The sequence below is a fragment of the Antedon mediterranea genome, chromosome 4 (assembly GCF_964355755.1).
Source record: "Antedon mediterranea chromosome 4, ecAntMedi1.1, whole genome shotgun sequence".
In the NCBI taxonomy this organism is placed as follows: Eukaryota; Metazoa; Echinodermata; class Crinoidea; order Comatulida; family Antedonidae; genus Antedon; species Antedon mediterranea.
The window spans coordinates 34,137,348-34,152,664 of record NC_092673.1 but is presented as its reverse complement, the minus strand read 5'-3'; the positions used below and the strand labels follow the sequence as shown (position 1 = coordinate 34,152,664).

At 33.9% G+C, this 15,317-nt stretch overlaps 2 protein-coding genes across 3 annotated transcripts in view; both read right to left on the bottom strand.

Annotated features, from left to right (window-relative positions):
• Nucleotides 1–5,832, bottom strand: part of LOC140047392 (cytoplasmic polyadenylation element-binding protein 2-like) — a 28,955-nt gene extending 23,123 nt beyond the window's left edge. The window contains exons 1-2 of the mRNA XM_072092395.1: nt 4,602–5,832; nt 737–854 (exon numbers count right to left, since the gene is read on the bottom strand). Coding sequence (XP_071948496.1) covers nt 737–854; nt 4,602–5,705 — 1,222 coding nt within the window. The 5' untranslated portion in view covers nt 5,706–5,832. The remainder of the gene's footprint in view (nt 1–736; nt 855–4,601) is intronic.
• A 7,633-nt stretch (nt 5,833–13,465) lies between these two features.
• Nucleotides 13,466–15,317, bottom strand: part of LOC140047391 (neuronal acetylcholine receptor subunit alpha-10-like) — a 57,574-nt gene continuing 55,722 nt past the window's right edge. For both annotated transcript variants that reach the window (XM_072092394.1, XM_072092393.1), the window contains one exon: nt 13,466–15,306. In XM_072092394.1, the coding sequence (XP_071948495.1) occupies nt 14,636–15,306 (671 nt within the window). In that variant the 3' untranslated portion in view covers nt 13,466–14,635. The remainder of the gene's footprint in view (nt 15,307–15,317) is intronic.

The window sequence follows — 15,317 nt, the reverse complement described above, 5'->3', positions numbered from 1 at the left end:
ATTTGATTACATAATAAATTCAAATGCAAATAATAATCATTGAAGATACTGTAGACAATATGATGGCTCTACACTCATTTTGTAGTATGTTTTTAAGTACCATTAAGAAAAATAGTAATACCATCCTCAATTAGCATATTCAATGTTTTCTATTTCCTACTGTATTGCAGTGGTGTATGTAATGGATAAAATCAGAATTATTCTACTGCAGCTACTGCAGTAAAATACTGTACATTTTGTTTGTTTATGTAATTATTTGGAAATTTTTGGATAATCATAGCCACTATATAGCAACTTAAAAACGTGTTAAGCTCTGTCTATATAATCAAACTAGTTTGACCACAAAAAAATGTGATGTGCCCAAATATGGTAGTGATACATGTCCAAATATGGTAGTGATAGCAAATCATGTACAGTATGGGGACATCATGTGCATGATAGTGTAGACAGGGCATAAGGTACTGTATTGCATTAAATAAATGTAGTTCCTGCAGTAAATATTTTGTAGTGATTTTTTTTACTTTATAAATATTTTTATTTTTTACATTTAGCATACTGTATTATTGATGTACTTTTTATGAATCAAACTTAAACAAATTATGGGACTGTTTTTTGGACTGTACCATTAAGACTGGAGGTGTTGAGTAAATTGTTTTTTAGTTTTAAAGGTGAATAAGGCTATTGTTGATTTATCTAGGTATTAAGCAAAGCATGAAAATCCAAATTGAATACTTACACGGACCACTTCCAAATGGATCAAGAGGCTGGTCTGCTCCCTTCATAATATCTAACAATTGATGCTCCAATGATGACAGCTTCATTGGGTCGCCCATAGAGTTTGCCATTTGCCGATCCTGAGAAAAACAATCATTTCAGTACGGTTAAAATGAGAACTTTCCAGTAATATAAATACAATAAGATGTCCATAGGAAATGTTGGCTTAAGACCAAAATGTAAACAATCGCTATATGTGATACTAAACAACAGCAATTAACAATGTTGGCCTGGGAAGGAACACAATATGACAAAAGCAACCAAAGACAGATAATGTAAAACAATACTGATTGGGTCAACAATAAAACTAACCATAGCAATTATGGGGCAGGGATTGTACAGCCATTATAAAAAGAAAAACCTATTTCACAAGAAACCAACAAGAGGTCTATTTATCAGTACATTTTTGCAGATTGCAGATATTTTACATTGAGTATTCGATTGTGTCATATCACTACCATATTTGGGCACACCACACTTTTTTTTGTCAAACCAGTTTGATATTGTAGACAGAGGTTACAGATGGGATGGTGTGTTTCAAATTAAATTTATGCAAAATTATTCATCCACAATCCATAGATATTTTGGTACAAGTCAATTTCACAAACCAACAAAAATTAAATTTTAATGTTCTCTGAACAAGGTCATACGATTACATAATATCTGGCAGTTAACACAAAGCTTTATGAGGGCAGTTCTGTGTGTGGGAAGATCTCATCATAAATGTTTAATACCTACTGGGTACAGGTTTGTTTTCCTCTACTACTAGACTACAGTATCTCAACTGATTTAAACAGTACTGAAGTTAAAGCAAAATTTAAGGTACACTATGCACCGCCAATAGGGATGGCACTATACTTTAATTTCATTAACATTTAACAATGCTTAATGTAGGCACCTTCAATAGGAATGGGATTATACATGGATATGCATACATTTAACAATGTTTTAAAATGTAGGTACCTTCAAATAGGGATGGGATTATACTTGGATATTAACAATGGAATTTTAAAAAGTCTATATTATCCTACATAAAGGCTGGAATATGCTCTAGCATGTAACTTTACAGTATTCAATATTTAAATATGGTGTTTAATTTTTTTAATAAATTATTCACAATTAAATAGTAATCAAATCAAAGTAAGAATTATTAATTTGGCTTATTCAAATTCTAACAATGCACTTTGTCGGTAAAAGACAATGAGATAATTACAAAGGATACACATTAATACCATTAAGGAAATAATGACTTAACATGGTTTTTTTAACTTTCATTGTACTTTATAATTCCCCAATTGTCAGCTAAACTGCATGAATAATTAGTCCAGGGGACATCAATACAGTTGGATTTTTAAGCAGAATTGTAAATTAAATTTTGCAAATTTGTCTAATTTTTATTCAAGGATACAAAATGTCAATTTTATGACAAAGAATGAAGATTTCCCTTAAATAGGAAATCACAATTGATTTAAGTAGAATTTATTAACAAAGAAATTAATGTTTAATATTCTGAACATTTATTTATTTTTCAATGGTCAATAATTACACATCTATATTGTTTAGTACTACTATTGAAAAACACAAAATAAATTATTATTAACCTCTGTACCACAAAACCACACATTGTAAATTGCTAATTATTTGTGGTAATTATTCAGTAATAAATGCATCATCACCCACAATGAAAATCAAATTCAGCAAGTTTTAATTGAACAGAAGATAATTTGACCTAAGGTGAAAATGAGGTCATATTTTACGTTGCTACTAAAACTGATCTGTATTTGGCTTTTACTGTTTTTTACAGTTGATTTACCTTTATTAATTATTATTGATCAGTTATTTTGAAATTGAACGATCCCAAAAATGATTGATTATGAGAAATTACAGTATTTATTATCAGGCTGTGAATATGATCAATAGTTCACCGTTTAAGTGAGTATCATGTTAGGAATCGGTAAACAAAACACAAATCTGGTTTTTTAAATAACTTTATCTTATAATTATCGCTTCCAACTTTATTTGAAACACAAATGCTTAAACATGTCTATTGTTACGCTATTGATAACATCTAGGGTCTATGTTTAATTAGTTGTTGTGTAAACAATGCAAATGTAGCTAGCAGCCTATCTTTACCAGGCACTATCTGATAGAGAGTTCAAAGAGCAAAGCATTGCAACATCACTGTACAGACTAGGTTAAACGATGATTAGGCTATTTACCCAGGCAACCAAATAAATCAGTGTAATCATTTCATAGTACAATATGCCCTATTAAACAACACAATGATGATGAGCCTACAGTATGCTATTAAACCTCAGACAATATTAAGGTGCTTTATACTATAGTTGAAAATCATTGTTTAATACATCATGTTACAAACTTAATCTTCCTTTAAGAAGGATTAATTTAATATAACATTTATTAAAACAAAATTGACACCCACATATATTATTATTTTTTGTTTTATTTTTTATCGACAGTAAAATTTTTATTATTATTAATAATAAAAACTCAGTGAGTGGAGCAGAAAGAATTGAACCCTAGCGCTAAGTCAGGATTGAACCCTCGCGCTAGGTCAGGATTGAACCCTGGCGCTAGGTCAGGATTGAACCCTGGCGCTACTGTAGGTCAGGATTGAACCCTGGCGCTAAGTCAGGATTGAACCCTGGCGCTAGGTCAGGATTGAACCCTGGCGCTAGGTCAGGATTGAACCCTGGCGCTAGGTCAGGATTGAACCCTGGCGCTAGGTCAGGATTGAACCCTGGCGCTAGGTCAGGATTGAACCCTGGCGCTAAGTCAGGATTGAACCCTGGCGCTAAGTCAGGATTGAACCCTGGTGCTAAGTCAGGATTGAACTCTGGCGCTAGGTCAGGATTGAATACTGGCGCTACAGTTGGTCAGGATTGAAACCCTAGAACTTGGAAGGCAAACATGTTAACTACAAGGATACAGCTCTTTGCTGCAATATGGATGGGTTTGTAGACAGTCAAATTAAATATATTTTGAGATATTAAATTTTATAAACCTGTACTAATGTACAGCGCTGTGTACTAAATCAATGATTAATTAATAATGGAAAATTAAACTCCACATTGAGATTATTAATTATAATATTAATCCCATATTATTTATTAACATACAGTACAGTATGCCATATCTACTTACATTTAAAGATAGTACAATACTAATGAAAATATGGCCACTACAAAAATAAGATCAATACGAGAGAATGGAGCCTACAGAATACAAAATATTGATCACACCAAAGACCTTGGTTTGACCATGTGTTGGTTGTCTCATTTGAATAATAAAACTACAAGTGTTAGCAAAGGCAGCTTGACATATAACGCACCAGGACATTAGAAAATTAGCACACCATTAGTAATATATTCAATACACTTTCACTTCTAATTTCAACAAATATATTCTGAGAAATCATGTCTCATCAATAATATAGTCTAATTGGGAGTGTCTCAGACAGTTGAATATTTTACACATTGAATTTAACGAATAATAAATTATGCTAAAATTGGAATGCATTAGATGATGATTTGACCTTTCAAAATTATTTATGATGGTTTTAATTCATAAATAGTTTTGCGCAAATAAGTAATGAGTGTATTAATATTTCAAAAATTGATGAAATTATCTCTATTCTATTTAAAAATTCCTTTAATATTTATATATTTTATAAAATTTACATTTATTCACCGACACTTTTTTAGACCAAACAAATACTTTGGTTGGTCCGTTAATTTGGAATTTAAAATAAGCTATAATATGCAGTATTTTAAGGTTGTAAGTAATAAAATAAAATATAAACTCACCTGGCCATGGTATGGGAAAAGTGTGTTGGTGTTGATATCGCCATTCCTTTTTTGGTGGTACCCACTTCCTGGTATACCCATATTCATAGGATTCTTGCCAGGTACAGAAGAACTGCGCTGGAATTTAGGCGGTGAAATTATTGGGTTCGACGGTCTACCCTTAGTGGGCGAAAGCGGTCCAAGTTGACTATTCATTAGAGAAGGCATGGACCGTCTGTTGAGTGCATTGGTAGCATTTTGACTGTGTATGTTAGATGAACTTGCTGCACTCCATGGATTATTGTGATGTTGGTGCAATGTTTGTCCGGAGGCTGTGCTCCATCTCGATTGCTGCTGCTGTTGTGGATTACTCCAGTTGTACTGTTTCTGGGGAATGAATAGACTACCAGCAACTTGAGCTTGTAGTTGCTGAATCTGGGCCTGTTGTAACTGTACTTGTTGTAGCTGACTGGCAGTTTGAAAGAATGCTTGTTGTGTGGGCTGGGGAGGCAAGCAACTGTGCCGATGCTGTTGCTGCTGCTGTTTCTGCATGTTTAGCTGAGAGGCAGCGAGGCTAGGACTAAACATTGAAGCATTTAGTGTATAATTTGGAAATTGCACGGTTCCATTGAGGGAGTGAAGGTTTTGAAGTTGAGTTTCATCAGCCAAAGCTGATGACCAAAATGCTGGACTAACACCATTATTTGCTACACTGTTCGCACTGGTTGACGAAGCTAGTGTAGAAATAGGTTCTTGCTGAAAACCAACCAGCTGTTGTTGCAATGTTGATGCTGTAGAAGAGTCAATTGACTCTGTAATTATCTCTTGTTTAAAATCTTTCTCAGGGACGGTTGCTGAATTAAGTTCTTCTGACTTAGATTTTGGAGAAATATCAGAGTTATCAGAATTTACCTCAGCACTAGGAGAAAGTTGTTGTAATTGTAATGACTGCTGCTTCATAGCCAGTTTTTCAGCAATAATCTCATCCTGCATGATGGTTGCAGAGTCGTTGTTGTTATTGTTGGACGAAAACAAAGACGTTGTTCCACGGTTAATTGGATAAAATTCTAACGGAGAAAGTGGCCTAGTGTGACTTGTGGTTCCTCGATAACCGTAATCCCCCATTAGAGAAAGAAGGGAGGGCTAGCTTCTGCTATTCTTCTGTAAACCTCGAACAGCTGTGCGTTATCCAGTATTGCTAGGCCCTACAGCTGTATGTACTTCTTCGCTTCACACACACCTCTCTCGTACGCTTTCAACTCGCTAATGTAGCGTACTTTCGATATTTCAGTTGTCTGCTGTTTTAGTAAAACGCCGCCAGCGTTGTGACCATGAAGGTCGTCTGCCAAGTCCGCTTTGTGTGGTGATTGGTTATTTCCTATATTACGTAATTATAAAGTACATGCTTATTGGAGTTTTCTTAATAAAAAGTACGATATAGTATTAAATAAACCATAGTAATTGGACATGTAGATGGTTTTTGAATAATATATTTTGTGTTAAATGTAGTAAAACACAGTGAAATAAAATGGATGGAATAAAGTAGTATTTATGTAGATGGCGCTAGCATTACTTTCCTAAAACTTTAGCATCAATATTTCTAAACAATAAAAATATATGTAAACAAGGATAAATAGAGCATAGATTTTTCATATGTGTGGTTTTTCCTATACTTTGTTTACTCTTTGTTGTTTTCTTCTATTAAACCATTCTTTTGTCTTTCACCTATCACAAAATTGGTCGCGTGCGAGTTCTTTGTTTTCATCCTTCTTTTGTTCCATCCATTAACAATCTTATTGTTTACCTCTAACTAAACTTGGGGCATTGAAAACATTGGAGGGTAGTGTGCATAAGCTTTTACGAAATAAACTGGTACTGGTTTAAAAGGTCACTTCTTTATTGTTGAAGTTTTCATAATTTTAGAAAACATGGACGATCCTTTATTAACGAGCTGTTTCCTTCATTTCGGTAAAAAAAATCGGTTTATTACCCTTTTGAATAATGAATCTATCATAAAACTAAATACAATTTTAGAAATACAAACACACCTTTTAAACATCCATATCTCTGGGACACTCTATATTAAGGGTGCACTTTCCTGTGAAACAACGAACAGGCTCTTTTGGACACTCCTATTTCTGGAACATGATTGATGGGAAAGGCATACAGACAACTAACGCATATAGACAACTAACGCATAATACAGACAACAAACGCATAATACAGACAACAAACGCATAATACAGACAACAAACGCATAATACAGACAACAAACGCATAATACAACGCATAATACAGACAACAAACGCATAATACAGACAACAAACGCATATAGACAACTCTATAATAATCTTTATTGTCTTTCTTTCTTGTTTGTTCTTTTTCACATACATAAAATCAAAACTAAAGACAAAAGACCAAAAAAAAAAAGCTTTCGCTTATCGAGTTTTGGCCTTTTAAAATAAATAAAACTTAAACTAGAACGTATATCATTTCTGAGAAAGGAAAATTTGAAGAAAATTAATTACATAAATGAAAATTAATAACGCACAAACGCATAATACAGACAACAAACGCATAATACAGACAACTAACGCATATACAGTAGAATTCATTTTTCAGAGGACAGAGAACACTTCCCAACCAACCAAAGAGTGTTTTAACTCTATACCTCTATTATTAAGAGACACTTTTATTTTGTTGGGTCCCTCAATGTGAATAGGAGTTTTATTATGTTTATTGAACTCTATAGGCTATCTATCGGAACACATGCAGTGCACATTGTGTTTACGGTTCCAAATTGGCACCCATGAAACACAATATTAAATACAGATTAAAAAAAATATTGCGATATCATAACTTTGTGCTGTGGATGTACTACTAAGCCCATTCTAATAATGTCACTTGATTTGCAAACTCTTTGTGTGACATTTTAATTAAGACTCAATCTTTACACTGATTTAATAAGAAAATGCTGATGATCCATTTACAGGATACGACTGATATTATCTATATTGATTCCACGATACATAATGGGTTATTTCAACGACGACCGGTAACCTAGATACAGTCTTTGTAGCATCCATTTTGACATGTCTATATATAGTCACGAAGAACGCATATGCTATATAAACTGTAACTCAGTACAGAGATTGTTTAAACGGATTGTATCGCTGCCACAGATGAAGAAAAAACTGGATCATAATAGGCCCGGATTGATATCAATTCATACTGAGAGCATTGTGTTTGTGTTTTTGAATTTTACTGATGCTTTTGTTTTCTTTTGTATACTATGGGGTGATGCTGAAATATATTGATATTGATTATTTGGTATTATATAACACCTATAATAAATTCCTGACATTTGATTGGATGATGATTACAGCGTGCAATAGTACCGTACACACTATTGTACGCCAATATTAAATATTTCAGGATTACTTTTGGGAGGCTATGACTATAATAGGTCACTATAATAATAGACGGGTCCAGTTGGGAGGCGACTCGGAACGGCTGGAAAGTGCGTGTTGCAGGCCCTGAGCCTTCATTTACGTTTCACTTTTATTTTATCAATTGTAGTGAAATTAATGTTCCCTCTCTCTTTACCATTTGACCATTTCATATGAAACCCCTTTCCACACCCCGCACTTTCCACTCCCTATCACGTCATCATACTGATACTGACTCGTCAGTGTGGTGTAATTCATACCCTACATGCGTTGTCGAATGTCGTCATCATCAGAGCGTACGTTCACACAGCAGAGTCGCATCAGGAGTTGTTTATGCAATCTAATTCGTTCAGCTGTATTGTGGCTGTCGTTGTCACAGCCAATGGTCCACTGGATTCACTACAAGTTTATCACTAAAGTCGCGTGCCAGTGCTTTGTAATACTTAATCCCTTTTGTTCTTGCGTAAAGCAAGATATGTAGGGGATGAATAGAACAATTACCACCGACTGCCCCCTGGGGTTATTCTCACGTACAACAGTATAATTATATCGGTGTGTTTGTAGTGGGATACATCGTCATCCAGCATGAAAAAAAAATGGTATTGAATAAAGAGTAAAGTACAGTATTTACATTGCAGAGTAACAGTGCAACAGTATTACATTATTTATTTAAAAAGAAAATGAGTATTCAATAAGTAAGTAACTCCTCGATTTTAATAATAATGTATCATAACCAGAAGATTAAAAAAGACAATAAAAACAACACGCAATCTGTCACTATCAGGATTACCCCTATAACTTCGATGTCCATTTCACCTATTAACCTACTTTTCCAACTAACGAACGAGTCAATGCAATTATGATGTATATTTTAACATTAAGACAATCCCTATTTTAGAGGATTCCCTATATTAAAGGGATACGGGCAATGTACTGTTTTAACTTCAAGACAATGCCCTAATTGGGACATCGCACGTAGAGGAAGTGAACGATACCGGTATAATGTGTTTTAACACTAAAACAAAGCCCGTATAATTAGATTGCACACTTTTCAAAGGAACACTTTCTTGTGCCTGTGTTGTAGAGTTCCATAAGAGTTCTATATCAAAGATAGTGCGCATGTACGTCTCATTCACCTAAACGTGTCGTCGCAGTAACAGATTTTGATTTGTTTAAAATGAAAATGAAGATTAATAAAATCAGAACCATGTTCATATTTGACTAATATAACACGGCATATAAAATGTTGAACATTTCATTTTGTTAAAGATGTATCGTCCCCTTATAAATGTTTACAGATTTGTAATTATCCGACCAGGAAATCCAGCCTGACCCTGATCTGACCATCTTTAACGTTTACAACCACTGTATAAAATAATGGCCACGAAGAAAACAAAGAACATTATAATGTATTCAATTGTTTTGATTTAATTTGATTGGCTTTCGTCTTAACGTCACACCTGTTCCAAAATATATCCTTTTGTCTTCTTTGTCCCACCTTTTATTTTACCCAGTGACGACAAAAACCGCTGTACAACCTGGTTAAACAGTGTATCCAGAAGGTGACGAGAGGGCTTGATCTACCCGCTTGTGAGTCAGGAACAAAATAAAAACGGGTAAAATAACACTAATTATCTAAATGTTAATGTTGACAAAATGGCTCATCCCACCTTTATTTGAATATACAATACCTTATTATGAAGTGGGCCTATAAGACAAAACATATGGAGAAATCCATCTTGGGGAATACGTCCTTTAAGATCATTATGTTTGATGGTTTTTTTTATCTTTTGTGGTTCACCACCTTTATATTTTATTACATAATTTCTAAACATTTTTTACATTTTTTCATTATTTTCTGTTTTTTCCTCATTGATATCATAATTTTAACCTTTAGTATCATACCATTATACTATTAGTAAACATTAGTATTCATTTAGTATTTTGTTTTCTGAATTATGTTTAATGTTAACTTATAGAGGAATTGTTGTTATTCAATTTTCTGGACAGACAAGAATTATTATCTATTATAAGATGCACACGGTATCTCCTAATTTATACACTTCATACTCCACAAAATTCGCGTCATCTCACCATTGTTGTTGACGCGTTGTAACGATTAAAAGTATACAATGTTTCTATCTTTTACTTGTTTCTGATAAAAAAAAAAGTTTAATATCCATCGCTCATACTAAATCAGGAGCCGGTGCGTTTTTTAATGTAAAATGTACATGCTAACATTACTTTTAATATTATTTGGATATCTTTTGTAATTGTTAGTTTTTTCTATTCATGATATACCCCTATTAATTAAAGAAATACTTTCCGTTAAACGAACAAGGGATAATATATGTTTATTGCTACCCCTACCCCAATCAGAGGGCACGCACACTGCTGTATATAGAAACAATTACACTTATTTGATGATATGATGAATAATATCATTATTTTGTTGTTTCTTTGTTCCTTTTCATTGATTGAAGCCTTAATTAATTAATTTCGTTCATCCATCTTGCACATCGAAATAATTAATAGAATCCTGTGGTTAGGCCGCTTCGATCTGAGTAATAATTTGATAACTAATCTAATGCGCAACGAGAGACAAAGAGTAAACGCGGTTACATTTCATGTAGGCCCATACTGTAATAATGAGGCCTCGGAGCTAGGCCTACTATTGATTGATATGACGTACATTTGTCGTAATACGGTTACGACGAGGATTATGATTCGTTTTTTAGGTCATACAAATAAAATTTATGCATGGTACCATATGAAAATAAAGTAGGCCTATATCCCATTAATAAAACATTGTCTCCTCGTGTATAATACTTGTTATAACCCTTTAATTTCATTCGAACAATACACGAATATTCCGTGTAAAATGATTACAGATTCACAAGCAATGATTCACAGTGAAAAAATACTGTAAATTGTTTTAACCAAAACAAAAAGTACCAAACACTTATTTACTATAGAGGGCAGCAAATACTTGATTGAAGTTATCAGGCGCGTTTTTTTTTTGTACTGAAAATATGTAATTTAGTAAATGATTTTTAAGTTATTTTTTATCATAGACTTGATTAGTTATTAATTATCATATAATGTAATAATAAGCTAAAAATTTAGTTAAGTGTTGTGGCCTATTTTGAGAGAAGTGGTCTCTTCAAATTCAATTTACTAGTAATAATAGTACGGTAATAAAGCGCTTTTAGATTTGATTTCTTTAAATAAAATTAATAGATCTAATAATATTTTGAATTAGAATAGCCTGGCCTTTAATTAGAATAGTACCAATACAACTTATAAACATGTACAGTGGTGTCCTATGAATCAATACTGATACTGTATTAATTTAACGTGATATGTACAAATTCAAGTATAGCGCCACCAACATTTTTTTTTTCAGGTTTGAAGTAGTAGTCCTATCCGAATGTTACATAAGCATTCGTATTAGGCCAGGCACACGTTTTATAGTGTTCTTTTTCTATTTTTTTAATGTGTGGCTAGTGTAGGCCTTATGTGCTCTGTGTTCATCTAGGCCACATATGGGTGTTAGTAGGAGAAGCCTTGCATAATGTGTAAATGCAAACTCGCAAACAAGAGAGACAAAAACAACACTCATTGCTCTGGTGATCTTCAAGTCTGATGCGTGGGATAATTCCTACGCATTTATTATTTTAAAAGTTGTTCACATTATTTGTATTATTGTGAAAAAGTACAAAGTGGCTTTGTAGGCCTATCTTAATAATGGTTGATAATGGGAATTGTGCATAAAACACCGTAATTTACAAACATATAATTAAAGCTATGGTTTCTGTTGACTTCTTTTGACGTATACGTAGAGCGGCGGGCGCCACCAGCCGGTGTTTTACTTCCAGCAGCTTAATTATAGGTATGGCATGCCATGTTTGCCAAATTGTACGAATCGCCATCCAATAGCCTAGCGAAACTATCTATAGAGTCTGTGTCGTGTAGCAACATTCGCATGCAATGTGAAGCCAACATTAGGCCTAGCATTAAAATTGATATACTTCTTCTATGTGCTGCTTCGGACAGAAATTATTATGTTATGACCACACTAAGGCTTGGTTCCCACTAGAACGTAACGCAAGGACGTAAACGATGACAAGCGAAGTTATAGACAGTTAGCAATCACAAGCGAATAAGCCATCGCTTGTGATTGGTCAATTCACTTGCGTTGCGTTACGTCCTTGCGTTGCGTCGCTAGTGGGAACCACGCTTTAGGCTTAATGCAATTTATACAGTCGAGCAACAATGGTAAGTGTGGACAACTAGGCCTATAGAATCAATATTTCTTATGACCATTGATGCTAAAACGCGGAGCCCCTCATGTCTACGTGGGACAAACACGCTTACCGTAATACCGCTTGTCTGTGTAAATTGGCCTTTAAGTCTACAGAACACCTCGAAATATAAGTAATGAGTAAGTAAGTATTAAGTAAGTATTACTTATTACTTATCACTTAAGTGTTGGTGAATACGGCCATGATATGCAAACAATTTCCACTTTATATACGTATTTACTCAAAGAATAGAATATATAATCTGTATGTATAGGCCTAATACGTCGTCCCATACATTGCCCAAGACATACATATTATTAATAATAGGCCTCTATAATGCGCACGACCATGCTTGTACAAAGTAAACAAAATATTGAGAAGTACGATAATATTGTGGTCATGGCTATATAACAATCAGTTAGTTATAATTGTGTTATTAAATATAAAATATTAGTAAATGTTCTGGTTATGTATTCTAAAAATATATAACATACCTTCAATATGTTTCAAATTTTCAGTGTCGTCATAAAAAAGGCAAACAAAAATGAATGTGGATTATCGATGTTTAAATGCACGCGCGCACGTACGTGTTTCGCGTACAACGATGCATATTATGGTAACTTTTTGGATACCTAAATAATAATACGCGGATATACATCGGTCTGAACTAAACCATAGATTAGCGTAAGAAAGCTGATAGCTTTGGCATATCCGGAGTTAATAAAGCCAGACGTTATATTAACATGATATGAAACATTTATGATGCAAATTTGTCATCGAATTTTACTAATAGCCCTAAACTTCACCAAAAAATGTTTAAAATATATGGTATAAAGTATCACTTTTTACACTTATGAACTTACGTAACGAGCATGATTAAATTATAACTGTACTGTAAATTATTAATCTAAACCCTTTCAAGGGCCAAACTAAAATGATGTCGTATAAAAATATCATACATACTGAAAATATTTCTGAGAAAAATGCTGTAAATTATCATGTAATATTAGGTTGAATAAATTACGATATTTTCCAAATGTGACGTTTAATATATATCTTAATATCGTGGGTATTATAATAAGTCGTTATAACACAAGGAGACATGTTAGAAAAGCACGTACCCGCTCCTGTACCATTTTCGCGTACTTTCCAGTTTTAAATTTACCCTTTCCGAATACAGAGGTAAATAAAACACCGGAGGCATTTGTGGGATGTTATTTAGTAGTATAGGCCAATAATTCACTTAAGATCGTAAATATGGGGGTTTTTCCATCACAGGACCTCACTATGACGAAATCCCAATTATATATTGCATCTATCACAAACACGTAGCAAATACTCGGATACCACGCGGTTAGTACAAAATAAAGAAATTAAATACCTGGAAACAGTCTAAAACTTATCTTCTTTTCAACTTGTTTTAAGTCTGAAAGGATTGCTGGTAGTAACCTGTTATGTTTTACTGTTAGTACAATTTGATATGAAACAAATGTCATTTTGGTTTATTCTCAAATAACTAATTACAGGTGGACAGCAATCTATTATAAACTCTGCACACGCAATATATGCAAATTAACCATTAATGATTAAATTAACATTCGAAAGACATAACGCTGACTTATGATTCGTTAATCAACTTAACCAACAAAATAATGACATGATGACAATGATTGATATCGGTGATAATATTTGTTATTGATTACAATGATTGATATCGGTGATAATATTTGTTATTGGTTACAATGATTGATATTAGAGACAATTGGAATCGGTGACAATCATTTATATTACAATAATCAATATATGTGACAATTATTGATATTTGTGTCAATCATTGTTATTAGTGACAATCGTGTATATTGGTGACAATCATTGATATAGACGAAAATCGTGTATATTGGTGACAATAATTAATATCTGTGACAATTATTGTTACTAGTGACAAATATTTATATTGGTGACAATGATGATACAATCTTGCTTTATCAAACCGTTATTTTACAAGCTATAAAACATTTCTCCTTGATATACGTCAATCGTATACTTAAATCCTCTTCTTCATATACGTCAATCGTATACATAAAACGTGTTGAATGATATACAATATCTTATCAATAAAACAGCTCTACAACCACTCTACGTCCACAAAATATGGACTGTTTCTCTTGGCGGTAATGCTCGGCTAATTCATAAAACAGAACCACGTGCGAGCCATCCAGTCACAACATCTTAGTGGCAACGCTCAACATCACCGCTTAAACGGCATAATCAATATTTTCATCTTTTTCTTCAGCATAATAGGTTAATTACTTTCTTCATTAAAATCTACTTGTTTTATTACTAACAACAAAGTCAATAGTGTCCCTAAAAAGTAAAAGAGCATAAAAATACGATCAACAACCAGCGCGACCTGTTTCCATTCTCCGTGAAATTGTTCGTTCTTTGTTTTATCAATGATTATCATTTTAAAGCTACGAAACTCTTCTAGGAGTTTTCTCAGAATGTCGACTTCCCGCATTTTGAGCTTGTTTGAACCTGGTGATGTTTCATCTATTGATTCTCTGTGTTCGTTCGCCATATCCATCCGCGGAAGAAGAAGTTCAGAATTGCCCATGTCAAGGCCTAGGTCCGAGTGTAGGCTGTCGTTCTCACAAATGTCGATCATTTCGATCTTTTCCGGACGTTTCCGGCGTCGTTTCGCGTAACGTACCGTCTGGTGTAACGTGTGATGGTTTCCGTATCGTGACATCGGCGACGATTCAAAATGCCCGATATTATTGCACACGGAGTTGTGCTGCTTCTTGTGAGATACGGTTCTCATAAGTACCAGCTTAGCAACCCGGCCTAAAAACAATCTTCGCAACCATCCCGGTACCGGTTGGCTCTCAGGCCCTCTATGGTGAAGGTTCAGCACTACTACGGACATCGTTAGTGACAATGACACCATCACCATTGTGGAAGCGTAATATATGGCTAGTAAAAAA